Below are 14,366 nucleotides of genomic sequence, written 5' to 3' on the forward strand. Positions count from 1 at the left end.
TCTAAATGCACTTTGATGGCTCCAATAGCCTGAGTATTTGGTATGACTCATCTACTTGGACATATTTGAGACATTAGTAGATGTAGGATATTGTAAACTAAATTTTATAATCTCCGAACTACTACTTATAGATTTTGGTCCTCCCGCCAATCTCCAAAATCCAATAAGTCTTTTTCTTTTTTTAACTTTTCTTCAGATGGAACTTTATTTATATCAGCTAATGTATTAACGTGACTTACGTTATTATGTCTATCTACAAATTAGGCATGTGGTCATGAACACTTAGTACTTCTAGTGAAAATTATTCAATAAAGAACAGCTAGAGGTACGCCCTGTGTAATCGAGGATATTTAGGCTCTTAACAAGAGGCAGTCCCGATCATTCCTACACAAGCTACCACTGCTAAATCCTAACTGACTAAATTGTATTTTAGTTTAATATGGTTTGAAACCTAGTAATTTCCATCGAAGTTTACATTAGCGTACATGAAGCTGAAAGCAACGGTACCGCTTGACACTCAGATTCGTGAATTTGAACGCAAAGTTGAGTTCATGGAGATGCGACAGTATGAGAACCTCCTACAGGTATACCGCAACCACGGGGTGCTTAATCTTATACTTCAAGCTGTAGATGGAACGTACTATCGTTATACTCTTCGATGCATCCACATTGGCGAGGATATTCATCTGAGAAGATGCGTGATGTATTTCGTGTGAACATTGACAAAGCAGAAGAAAATCGTCAGGACAAGTTCTTGCGACCACGGCAGATTCTGGGGAACTCGCGATCACGTTCATATTTACGTACGGATGCGAACACACGCGATAACCCGCATGCACCGCCTACATCGAATCCACGTGTTCGTTGTCGGTCGTGTGAGCAGAACCTTTCACCGGGACCAGGACATGCAAACCGCTGTCCTAAACTACAACGACTACCGGTCCAGACCAATACAGGTAACCGTGCACAACATGGTGGGGCTACATTAGAACGTACATAGGCAACGGGCACATCGACGCGTGGGACGCAAGGATCGGGTGCTATTTTCAGGCCTCGTGTTAGCTTGGTGGACGGTGATGTAATGCCTGATCAACCACCAACTGAGACGGGAGAGACTGAAGTGATGCATGTTCATGACTTAGTCGACGAGCCGTATGTGCACAGTAACGATGAGTTGATGGAAGAAGAGCAGGCACCTGAAAGTTGGGAAGCTGGAACAGATTCGGAATAAAATGCTGGGGTGCCTGATGTGAACATGTGCATGTCCTTTGGTCGTACGGCAACAAGAATATTCGCAGTAAAAGATAAATTATTTCCTGCCAAATGAACGGCCATGACATGCGCGCCCTTATTGACACAGGCGCTAACCGCTCAGTCATCACTCAAGCATCCGCTGCTAAAGCACATATATTTGTCACACCATCGGCTAAGGATAGTTACATTTATTTGGTGGACAAATCCTTCCGGACTCCACGCTTGGGTAAGACACAAGCAACAAAGGTCCAATACGGGACAACTACTACTGAGGGTTGTACATTTGAACTCATGAACCTACCAGATAACCTTCATATAATACTTGGTATGGATATTATGGGAGAGCTGGGATTAGGCTTAGTCGGATTATTATCTTCATTCCCGGAGATTAGTCGTAATGCTATGGATGATCTACTGGAACCGATCAATCTTCGAATACCCCCAAATTTTCCCGAGCCAGATGACATACTACAACGATTACGCCAATATTTGGATGCTAATGAGACAATTTTGGACGCGGCTCGATGTACATTACCGGGTAGTGAAGTGTCACTTCCTATACCTCGGGATAAACTGCTGGGCTTACGTCGGCAGACAAGGAACTTTGTATCTGATAACTACAAACCACATGTAACGAAATGGGAACATGAATTGGTAACTAATCGTCGAACATGTGCGTCGATTGTTAATTTTCCGTCGTCGGCGGTCCCATCTTTCACACCGTCGGGAGAATATATCGAAGTTCGGGTGTGCTTGGGCCTACGGCAGATTAACGCTTTTATTCCGAGAGATCAGTTTTCGCTCCCGAAGGCCAACGAGATCATCAGCAACTTGAGGTGCAAACGATACTATAGAACGTTAGGTTTATCGGCCGCATACCATCGGTTACCGGTGCACGTGATTCGCAGCACATACTTTCGTTTACATGGGATAGTCAGCAACACTCGTTTAAGTCGGCTCCATTTGGGTTGACAGCACTCACATCACAATCTCAACGCACAATCAGCAATTTGATGGCGAGACTGGATGTGCAATGCTACGTCGATGATCTGATAATTGCGTCGGACGACTAACAGGAGAACATCGCTACGGTTCAAGAGGTCATTCAACGCCTGACGAAGAATAATTTCAAACTTAATCAGAAGAAATATCACTTTGCTCTGCGAGAGGTGATGGTCCTGGGAAAGAAGACATTTGCTGAAGGCATTGACGTGGATCATGAGAAACAGCAACGATTAATTGACTGGCCAATTCCACAGTATCAAAGGGATATAGCACCTGCGTTAGGATTGGGAAACATTTTACAAGAGCATCTACCTAACTTTGGACATAAAATGGCTCCACTACCAAAGCTTTCTAAGCTTAAGCCCAAGGGACCCATTGGGGATCGATGGAAACCAGAACATCAATTGGCATGGGATCAGATGAAGGAGGCTATCGTGACGACAGTCCGGTCGAACTTTCCGGTTGATGGTACACCACCTGAATTGGAACCGAACGCAAGCGACTATGGGTTTCAACTGATTAACAAACGCAAACATTACCTGATGATCTTCTCAAAGACTCTCAACAAGACACAGCAAACGTATGCAACCCGATGAAGGAACTATTAGCACTTACCTGTGCTCTGGTTCACTTTCATGACCATCTCATCGGGCAGCGGTTTACTGTGCACACAGACCATAAGGCTCTCATATACTTGAAATACTCAGCTGAAATCGAATAGTATGTTGCAGCGGTGACAGCACATCATTACGCAGTTCAATGTTACTATTACACATGTACCTGGGGAATTGAACAAGTTACCACATGTCTGTGTTCATGAGGGAACGGCGGATATCAACTACCCAGCTGTGTTCTACACACCGTGTTGGAAGTTATATCCGGATTTCTTCGACCAGGTCCAGAAACATTTTGGGCCTGACAAAACATTTCGGGCCTAACGACGTCGACGCCTTTGCATCGAATTACAACGCTCAACTCCGAAATATTAGTCGTACGACAAGGATGGACGGGCGTTTAAATTTGACTGGAGTCAATACAATGTATGGATGAGCCCACCATGGCGCCTTATACATATGGTATTGCGTATGGTGTTGGATGACAAGGCGTCTGCAACAGTATGTTTACCGTTGAACACACGTGCAACGTTGAATACACGTGCACCGTTGAACACACGTGCACCGTTGAACATATGTGCACCGTTGAACACACGTGCACCGTTGAACACACGTGCACCGTTGAACACACATGCACCGTTGAACACACATGCACCGTTGAACACACGTGCATCGTGGTTTCCATTACTTCTGTCAATGATGCAAGAAAACCCGCTACTTATCCCGTGCACGGCTCACAGATTTTTGAAACACGGCTCACCAGCTTGTGGTAAGTACCCGTGGGAGCATACAATTGTGGTACGTACTGGCCCTCCATCCGGAAACAAAGTTAATCTGTTAGGTCTGGAGGTACCTGTATGTGAAGACGCTAGTACACATTATCAAGAAAACTGGGCACATCCGACGATGACTAAACGGACGCAACATGTCGCCGAACAAATCCCTGAGATATGTGCGAGAGCTACAGTGATGAATCATCCAAGGCACGAGGAAGCTGACCGTCGTGTACAGTTGACATGTCAATTTCATGAACAAGGGCATCCGGCGCCGGCAGTCACGGTACAACAGATGCGGGATGACGGACATAATTGGGACCAAATGCTTCCAATTACGAAAGAGGTTAGTAAAATATGTCGTACATGCTTGGGCAATGGTACGGTGAAGAAGGGATTCCATCCTTTAATGAGTATTACCGCACGGTACCCATGGGATCACATACAAATATATTTCTTCCTATTGCGGTCACATCTACAAAAGAAAACAAATTTATTTCTATACTCTATTTTGCGGGCGATACCTGCGAAGGAGGCGAAAACGGTGGCGACAGAGTAAGTGTCGGTGTTTGGTGAGCGTGGATTTTCTCGTAAGTTACAGAGTGACGAGGGTACCGAATTTGTGAACAATATCGTGGAATCTATTACGCGAGCATTGTGAATTATACACAAGACGTCTCAACCATACCGCCCTTAGACATTGGGTGCGGGAGATCGCCGACATAAGGAAATTCCCAAATATGTGCGCGCATTGTGTGTTGGCTGCCCGGAATTATGGGATGAGCGTTTACCGTTTACTATGCTCTACCAGAACCTCAGGATATCACGGCGTCACAAGTCACCACTATTCAGTATTCATTTTGGTCACCGCCATGTTCCGTTTGTAAACATGACTGACGACTTATCTGATCATATTCCTACGACGAATAATGCATGGCTAAAGCGGTTGGATGACCTAGAGAGGACCATCTTACCAAAGGTTGGAAGGCTCTCCTACATGGATGACAGCGGATGCTTTCGACGATCCGAACGTAGTGCCCGTATATCGTAAGCGGATTCAAACGCGTGTGAGTCGCCGACAACGACGCCTGGGTCGATGATATGTCTGGCCGGAGGTGCGTCCTTACTGCATGCATGGGTGATGGAAGCACATTTGTATACCCGATATAAGGCCTTCGATGATTAAAATTGTTTTTAATAAAATACTTATATTTAGACTGGACAATTATTATTAAGCTATACAATGTACACGAGTTGCACAGATCACTATTGGTAGACACATAGCCCACATACCATCAGACATATAAACATGACACGAATTTGACATTGATATAGCTTGAAAATGATACAAGTATTTTACTGCATTATGCAGTACGTCAAAACAACACATACATGAAGCAATGGGAGGCTTACAATAGCGTAGTGCTATATATGCACGATCAAGAAAACGGAAATATTAAAACAAACACACGACGCTAGGCGTAGCTAAAATACGAGCGTTGGTTGTAGGTGGCAAGTATATCTATAGGCTTAGAGTACACGCAAACACCCTGTTCATTCTAACGAGTAACTGGACTGGACCACTCGTCGTCCTCCAGTCAGCCCGACGTGGTAGCCACCGCCGAAGTGGAGCTGCCGTCTAGTATTATTCGGGTTGCGTGGATTAAGAGGGCAACGATATCTGAAGTACCCAGTTTGATGACAGATATCGCACTCCGGACTTTGGTCCTTCCAACGCCGGAGGCTACAGAGTGGGTACGCTGGACGGCCCGGTGAGCGGCTGTAGGATTAGCGGTCCCTAGTATCGTCGCGTGGCGCGGAACTGCGTGGCTGTGAAGAACCCCTGGGGGCCGAGTTGGAACGTGACTATCGCCTGTTAAGGGTAGAGCTACCAGTGTTCGGGGTAGGTAGTATACCACGGCTAGTGGTTGTCGTATAGGGATGATGAGCCCCATTATCAGTGGCATTTAAGCCGCGGGCGTTCATTTAAAACTCCGCAAGATACTTGCCGGCTAGGGCAGTTGTAGAGGTTAGGTTATAACGGCCACAATTAAATCTTCCAGATTGTAAGTCAACTTCTTTCGGGTCCTTGGACCACACATTAATTAGTGGTTGTTTCATCGCAATGTGGCCTTTCAGAACGATCAGGAGCATCATCTCCATAAGCGCCCATTGATTGTGCGCATGTACTTGGATATCTGCATATATAGTGAGCCAAGAAACCAACTGAACCGGTGGTCCAGAGCCTGTTCCATTCAGCGTTGGGCTGACGGTTGGGGGAGCCGGTCCAAAGCCAGACGACCCCTCAGTCTGGCCATCCCGCGCTCCATCCATTGCATCTGTTCCTTGGTACGTGTGGCACACGCCCGATCATACTCGTCACGTGCTCGCTGATCCTCCTGGCGGTTGTGGCGACTGTTGTTCATCTGGCGCTTGTCTTCGGCTGATACTACAATGCACAGTTCCGTAATGGGCACGTAGCACTGTGTGGGGGGGGGTACACGTACTTCTACGAGCTGTAACGGTCATTCGTCGGTTCCCAGTAGCCTCGGGAACGGCTCCATCGGATATCGGCATGTACGTCGTAAATTGCCAAGGTGGCCAACGCCCACTTGTTGCCCAACCAGGTAAAGGGCCCACCTACTGGGTGGTTGCCGGACAAGGCCAGCGAACAGCGTTCGATTCAACGGGAAGCATCAACACCCGTAAATTCGTCGTAGGTGTCCTTCGTAAGTGCTCTCGCAAATCACCTCTGCTCAGCGTGGCTGATGGGCGGTGCGTTCGTGTGCCCGCCCGGAAAGGGCTGAGGTCTCTAGGGCGGGCTCGCAGGGATGAGATTCGGTAAGGGCGGCATTCTCGGAATCGGCTGAGTCGCTAAGGCAGGCATCGGAACAGGTAGTCCTTGCTGAACAGCTTGGAGCATGCTCATACGGGGAGCAAAACCTGGGTTGGTTGAGACACGGCTGGGGCGGAGGTCCTGATTCAAGCGGTAGATTACACTCTTGACCGCTATCTTGGATGCCTCACTCAACAAAGTTTGTTTGGCCTTCAAGGAATACACCAAGTCCATGCGTAGCGCGTTGCATAGGTCGAGTTAAGATGTACACCGACGGGCCATAGTTGGCTACCAAGTAGTGGATAGTCTCCACCACAGTTACATCGGCGTTCATGTTCATATGAACCTCGAGAACCAAGCTTTCCTCCAGATAGGTAAGGAGTAGGTTCACCTGAGCCGAGAAACCTGAGGCAGTGTCAGGGGCCGGGTAGTCTCTCTTGTGATCCTTCGGCCCAATCTTGCGATAAGCAGGCGAGTGGGTAAAACTCTGCCAACGGTCGTTCCACGGCAACAGCATTTGGTGCTTCTAGCCCTCATAAACCCACGGTGGACCCCACATGCCGTCTCTACTAGTCGCTGTAGACATATTATCGGTCTAATAAGTTCAAATCGATCTAAAAGAATCCCAGGTGATACTTGAATCTAACGTCTATCCAACTTAATATTAGCTGGTAGGGCAGATGATACAGAACTTCTATTCAACTAACGATTTATTAAGTTACTTTATGCAGACGGTACTTCAAGGGGAGAAGTACTGTACTGCTAGACCAAAACTACTATAGGTTTCCAAAGTAGTTTCTTAGTTATTATCAGATGGTTCACTCGGGTGGCCATGTGAACTTCTGGGCCGGAGGGCCGGGAGCATGCACCTGCACTCGGCCTTTAGGGCCAATGCTGTCCACCCTTGTATTACAAATTGGCTGCTTTTAAACTACTTCTAATAAAACTGCAGAATTCCAGTATGAATTTCCAGAGACCCGGACGTAAGTGTTTGTGCAGATTTAAGTTGGCGAATTACTCAGTCAATAATAAGCTCACCACCGTTGTCATCATTTCCGCTGTTGACGTAGCCGCCAGTGCCCATTTCACAATGATTCAAGATCACCTTTGCTGAGAAGTGTGAGACTGTGAGCGCAACCTCGATGCAATACAGGTTGTATCCACAAAAAAAAGGGATGTTGCCAGTGTTCTGGAGTCTGGAGAGCAGTGAGTGACCTCAAAGAAGTGCACATAAAAGCGTGCAGATCACAACCCTTTAGAGATAAGTGTATGGGAGAACGGGCAAGTCCATTGCAGGCTTAGGGTTTTAGAGGTTTAGCGTTTAGAATCACTAAACCCTAAAACTGAACTTTTGAAAATACTAACAGTGGACTGACTTTGACTGGTTGCCTCTACAGTATACATTTAAAAAAAGGAATGCTCACACGCTTTTAAGAATAAATCAAACAAATTCTCTTAGCAATACATGTCGCATAGATATCATATTAACTGATTCAATAGAATGTCGGTACATATGTACTATATAGTGACTGAATGAGGTTCTCCACTCAGTTTATGACAGTATGGGTTATTTAGTACTAAATACCATTTTATTTGCTCTTCGCTGTAAAGCATGAAATTACAAAACATGAGGCTCAGCCACATTTTACAAACAGTAGCTGATCTTTCGCACTATGGATTTCTTCCCATACAACGGAACTCAAAAAAATCCTCTCGTACAAACCGGATCCCGAGATCCAATCCAGAATAGCTGCTTAGCCTTATGCCTCCCTGAGCTTTCCAAAATCGTTGGCGGCATCCACTGAAGCATATCGAAGAGTATCAGATCCAAGAGACCCAAATGAGATCGATACCCCTGATGCCGGTACTGAGGTAAACGCTACACTAGTACCTAATCCAGCCTACCAGCAAGAGTATGTACCTCAAAAACTACAAAAATGCTATACACTTTATATAGTGCTAATCACCGCCTCCATGTCAATACTAGAGATATACGTCGACATACACAGATCTGGCATAATGACTCTCAGCAAACACCTCAACCACCATGATCTATAATGACTTGTAGCATGCCATCATCCCACGCACACTCAAGGTTTACTAACCCATCCTCCTCCACTGTCCCGCATAACAGTCCATGCAGTTCACATCTATATTTGTCCCTTACCCTTCCTTTTCGCACAGTAAAGTCCATGCATCACTTCAAATCTCCTATATTTCCTCCCTCCTCCCCCCTTCCCGCATAGTCCAGTTCATGCAGTTCCCATCTTCTATATTTGTTTCCCCCGCCCCCCAACCACCAGCACTACGTTCTAGCGGGTGGCGTAATACACTTTAAACTGAGTGATAAACTCCTTCACAGCAGTGGGCACGCACAGACGTGCTGTCGTAGCACGTGGCAAGGCATAGTCTGCACTCTGCGGTGTCTGTGACTGAGCCTGAGACTGGGTTTCGGACTTTACGCATTCGCGCACTTCGGACGAACTCGCGCACTGCAGATTCTGTGATAGCGAGAACGAAAATACGTTGATAGATCAGCATTGAGATGTGCCAACGAAAAGAGAGAGAAACCAGAAAACAAATGTTTCTGAATAAACTGAGAGTAGCATGGGCATACCTGATCCTTGATGTCCAGTATGTCAATCTGCGCATCGTATCCGTGACTTTGAGTGTGGATGAACTCGTCCACATCGTTGACGGTAACGTCATCCCTATTGTATACAATAACCTGCACATCACCAATTAAAGGGAGAGGACGAATATGTTGTGAGCTACGGAGGAAGCAGAAGCTATATTCAGAATTGATGAATTTCTCAACTCTGCAAACTCCCACATTGCAATCCTCCTGTACCAACCCTACCTACCTCCGCGAGCCCGAAGAACGTCTCGAGACTCTTGCCGATATCCGTATAGTACTTCGGATCAAAGAAGCGCGTCAGCGTATCGTATCCCAACAGAAACGTTGGTCGCCATACATCAGTCGGGTATATGTCACCCAGTGCCTGGGCCGCCTCCACAAACCGAGGGTGACTGCACACCACGATGTCTGTCTGGCCCCAGTGCGCGGTCTCGGACGACTCCAGGAAAGCCTGGACAATATAATAGGGCGGGTGCGTGGGTAAGAGAGTGATGAGTACAGGCTAGTGGTGGAGTGAGTGATGAGTATAGGCTAGTAGTGGAGTAAGTGAAGACTATAGGCTGGTAGTGGAGTGAGTGATGAGTATAGGCTGGTAGTGGAGTGAGTGATGAGTACAGGCTATAGTATTAGTGTGAGTGTAAATCTATGCCTTGTGCCTGTGTATACCGCATTGCGGGTGCAACGAATACACCTGGTCAATGCTTGTGCGTATATATTCCAACAAGGCTGAGGTTTGAGCCCTTCAAAACTATTATTGCATTCACACATAACTGACTCCCTACGGATGTCTGCGACTTCAAAACACTAAACAACTGAAATCTTATAGGTAAGGCCAATTGTGAAGATCAGAAACGATGTACGAGTGGGATTTGAACGTCGATAGAGACAAAGAGGTCCGTATATATACACACACAGACACCTACACAGGTACACGCACATACATATGCACAAATACACGCACATACTTGTAACATAGCCAACCGTTGCGGAAGAGAAGCCCCGAACACAGACTTGTCAACGTTCTTGACCGTCAATAAGAGGGTCACAGCGTCCAAATCGTGAGTGTCACGTGCCATCGTTGCCATGGTGACATGTGCGAGCGTCATCGGATTGAAACTGGCACTCAGTACCCCCACAGACCGTTTGCCCTCGGCTTTCGGGGGCAAACATTTGAATCTGTTACTGTACACTGTTGTAAGGAGTAGATGATGTTACTTATGCACAAATTTAGTTGCATGATTACCTCTCTAGCTAAGGCAGATGAGAATGACAAGCAAAAATCAAAACGATCTTCAAATGCAGATACACACGACTTTAGAGACAAATGCGTCAAAAGAGTATGCATACGCGCCTGATGTATCATATATATATATATATAAATGTATATGAATCGAAATGTTCACAAAATACGTGCAGATGCCTACACCATTGCAATATATATATATATATATATATGTAGTTGTATTGAGATATATAGATATAATATTAATATAGATATAATATATATATATATAGATATAATATATATATAGACATATAGAAATACATATTTATATATCTATAGACATATAGAAATACATATTTATATACATGAATATTTTTTAATAAACAAATAAATATATATAAAACTACATGTATATGTATATACGATGTTTACAATGTGTACATACATACATACATCATATACATATATGATGTATATATATATATGATGTATATATATATATACATATATATGCATATATACATATATTCTATTATTAAATTGTGTATCCTCATACAGATTATTTCGCACACATAAATTATAAATTCATACCTAGCGCAGAAGTGGGCTTATCGGACGTGGCTACCCTCTCCAACACCTTAGAAGCATGCGCTATAATATCTTGTATATGTTCGTTATCCAGTGCCATATTTGGGTTTTTGTACCTTGCAGGGCTCGAATCGCGACCTCGGGCTCTCTGATTGTGATCTAACCGAAAGGTCCCGTTAATGCTATTGTTGTAGTTATAAATAGCCTGTGAGAGACCGTCTACCGACAGAGGCAAAGCCCTCAAAGCATGTGCGTGGTTGGCCCGGGTGTGACACAGAGGTGGCGATGTGATTTGATCCTTTAACCCCTGCACGCGTCCTGGCACGTACGTGTTAGGACCAATATAAGGGCCTAAATGTGTGTGAAGACCTTTGACTCTTATGCTAGACAGCGGTATGTATGTGCGAGGTACTACTGCCTTGTACAACGCTAAAGGTATACTACTTCCGTACATTTGGAATGTGAGAACTCTGCCTTTGCTTGCGGTATGCAAACATTCAAATAATTAATGTATTGTGCTCTGATATATCTTCAGCTATAGTCTGATTTCGAATCTCGAAATGTCTAACTTGTGCAGGAGAAAGTATGTGTGAATATGCCTACACCGCTACAATTTATGTTGTATATCGGGAGCTGTATATTGTGCGCACGAAAAGAGTAGTGAATTGGTAGAATGTATTTATATATAATATAGGGTAGTTGTGCTTATTCAACAAACGAACAAGCGGAACACCCGGGTCACAAGGGGGTTATACTATGGTCCGGTATACAAACTGAATGCTTAAAGTTGGATACTACCTGTCTTACAGCCGACGGCTTAAGATTGTAAACCGTATTCGCCATTGAAAGGTCGAAGAAACTGGAATATACTTACTTATATATAGAGAAGGGTGTGTATGATACACACGAACTGGTGTAGGATGCTTAAGACTTGCACAGGTAAAACCACTTTATCCAGATGGCTAAGCGAATATACTGATGCTATCGAAAGCTCTGAAGTGATTGATTGATTCTATTCCCGACAAATGTTGAAGTGTTTGTAAAATATGGTCACCCAGAAACATTGGAACGTGAGAGGCCAGTTATATCATGCAAGATCCGGTATGTGTAATTACTACAACTACAGACCGAATTTTTTAAATACCTATGTGTCCAGCTCTCTGTCTACTCTCTCTCGGTCTCCCCAATTTTTTAAAGCGAGCTGCTACATGCGAGCCTGCGTCAGACGGTCAGCGACTCAGCAGTCAGCGCCAGCAGTCCCGTGATGATGGTTTAACGCTATCGCCGAGAGAACTCGAGTATTCCAGAATATACTATAGTTTCCAAAGTGCAGATAATCAGGAATCTGAATCTCACAGATTTAGGAGTTTGTGTACGGTATTCATACCACAGACGACTGAACAAAATTTGATTTGTCCTATTAATTGAACTCAAACATATCTTAAAATTCCGATGAAAATTGGAACAACTTTTCAATACAGTGCGCTAAATATTTAAATACACCAGTGCTTACTTATGAAAGATTACGCGATTGGTCATACTGAGTAGACAAAGCCTCCTAAAAAATAAACCAAAAAAAGCAAGCGGGGTTCGGATTGGTTGGGAATATGAAATAATAGGAATCCTTCCATATATATTTGGAGAGAGCTGGTTTTGTTTTAAAAAACATTCTTTCAGGCGACCCCTGGCCCTAGGGCCTGGGCCCTATTTAAAAAAAAACTGTAATTCTGTATAGAACAAGACCAAGTCCATGAGCCAAGAGTCAAGAGTCAAGAGTCAAGAGTCAACAAGAGGCTATAGAAAATTGTTTGTTTTTTTTGTTTTTGGTATTGTTTCCTTTTACAAAAACAAACAAACCGTATTTATTATAGTCTTCGTTGAACAAATGAAAATCATAGTGTTCAATTTAGGAGGCTATGTGAAAATACGTAATTCTATTCTTTTTTTTAGCCCACTCCTCTCACCCAGTAACTCTGCCTCTCTCTCTCTCTTTATCAGTCTATCTGACTATCTCTCTCTCCTCTCTGACCAGTGACCACTGTGACCACTGCCCACTGCCCCCTGCCCCCTGCCCACGGACCACTGATCACTGACCAGTCACCAGTCACCAGTCACCAGTCACCAGTCACCAGTCACCACACTCACCAGTCGCTCTCTCTCTCTCTCTCTCTAATACTCTATCTTTCCCTCCTCTCTCTCTAATACTCTATCTATCCCTCCTCTCTCTCTCTTGTGTTGTTGTCAGTTGTGGTTAGATGGAGTCTTGTGAGTGCAAGTAAATAGGCAGTATACAGTATTCTTGTGTTGTTGTCAGTTGTGGTTGGATGGAGTCTTGTGAGTGCAAGTAAATAGGCAGTATACAGTATTACTAAATACAGCATAGCCTGTGGGCTATGTGTTTCATTTTTTTCAGAAGAAGGCGATGAACATAGAATACAGCCATGGTCTTCAACAAAAGGGCCCAGGCCCGGCCCAGGTTGGGTGAGCAGCTGAGCACTGAGCAATGAGCACCCGCGACTATTTTAACAATCTATATCAGATAAAACTTGTGACAACCAAAATATGTCACAGAGTCACAGACTGGCCATTGACCAGAACAGAAAAATATATATGAGTTCTCTCAATACGTTTTACGTTAAATATGTGTTTTATACGTAAAATGTTACATCGGTCATGAATTCATAACCCTCAACCTCTACTTTCTGAGAGAGAGATGTGTAAAGTTTGAACACGGCCCTCTGGAATCTGTATTTGGGTCTCTGCTAAATTTTCGATTTCCGCTACGACCTTGATTTCCGCTCGAGGCCCTATCCAGAGGGCCGTGATTTGAACGTGTATTATTTAGAGGACTTTGTAGAATGGACGAGTCCGTATTTCGGTATTGTCTTTGGGCTGTCACTTTGAGGGCATGTTCAGAGCCTCGAGCTTCACAGCTTACGAAATGTTACTCTCTAGAGTGTCTGTTTAATTCACAAAATAGGTCGACTTTTGCCCGTCTTTTGAGTTTTGACCTGTGCAAACGTTTTTAAAAAGACAAAAAATCAAATAAAATAAGCGTTTATGTTAAAATTTTAATTTGGACTCCCTCATCGGATAAGGATAGTCCCTAGGGTTCTAGGGTTCTCAAAAGAACATCTGATGTGATATTTATCTTTTAGGTATTGTATATATTTTTAAAGAAATTATGAAGTACTTGTATAAACAAGGGTGTGTTTAGGCTACTTTCAAGTTTCCTCATAGTTTGTTTTTAAAAACGATAAGGAGACCATGTCCACTATGGTCAACTGTACTGACAACTTGAAAGACGTATAACATACCCTAGTCTATCACTCGGTATATTCGTATTTACACACCTTTATAGATTTCGGCACCTGTACAAAATTGTAAATTCGCAATATAACCACAATCAATAACAACTAACCACAATATATAT

At 44.2% G+C, this 14,366-nt stretch overlaps 3 protein-coding genes across 3 annotated transcripts; all 3 read right to left on the reverse strand.

The window, feature by feature from the left end:
* Positions 1-5,901: 5,901 nt before the first annotated feature.
* SARC_08216 (hypothetical protein) lies at positions 5,902-6,223 on the reverse strand (the record flags this gene model as incomplete). Its single annotated transcript, XM_014297816.1, has 2 exons — positions 5,902-6,095; positions 6,154-6,223. 2 exons carry the CDS (start codon positions 6,221-6,223, stop codon positions 5,902-5,904), a joined length of 264 nt encoding a protein of 87 aa, XP_014153291.1.
* A 446-nt stretch (positions 6,224-6,669) lies between these two features.
* Positions 6,670-6,999, reverse strand: SARC_08217 (hypothetical protein; the record flags this gene model as incomplete). Its single annotated transcript, XM_014297817.1, has 1 exon — positions 6,670-6,999. One exon carries the CDS (start codon positions 6,997-6,999, stop codon positions 6,670-6,672), a length of 330 nt encoding a protein of 109 aa, XP_014153292.1.
* Positions 7,000-7,989: 990 nt separating this feature from the next.
* SARC_08218 (hypothetical protein) lies at positions 7,990-12,026 on the reverse strand. The gene is made up of 5 exons (XM_014297818.1): positions 10,937-12,026; positions 10,086-10,309; positions 9,347-9,571; positions 9,100-9,210; positions 7,990-8,983 (listed from the first exon to the last, which is right to left on the reverse strand). The coding sequence occupies exons 1-5, from the start codon at positions 11,385-11,387 to the stop codon at positions 8,795-8,797; spliced, it is 1,200 nt and encodes a 399-aa protein (XP_014153293.1). The 5' UTR covers positions 11,388-12,026; the 3' UTR covers positions 7,990-8,794.
* Positions 12,027-14,366: the final 2,340 nt, after the last annotated feature.

Source organism: Sphaeroforma arctica, assembly GCF_001186125.1.
Source record: "Sphaeroforma arctica JP610 unplaced genomic scaffold supercont1.719, whole genome shotgun sequence".
Lineage (NCBI taxonomy): Eukaryota > Ichthyosporea > Ichthyophonida > Sphaeroforma > Sphaeroforma arctica.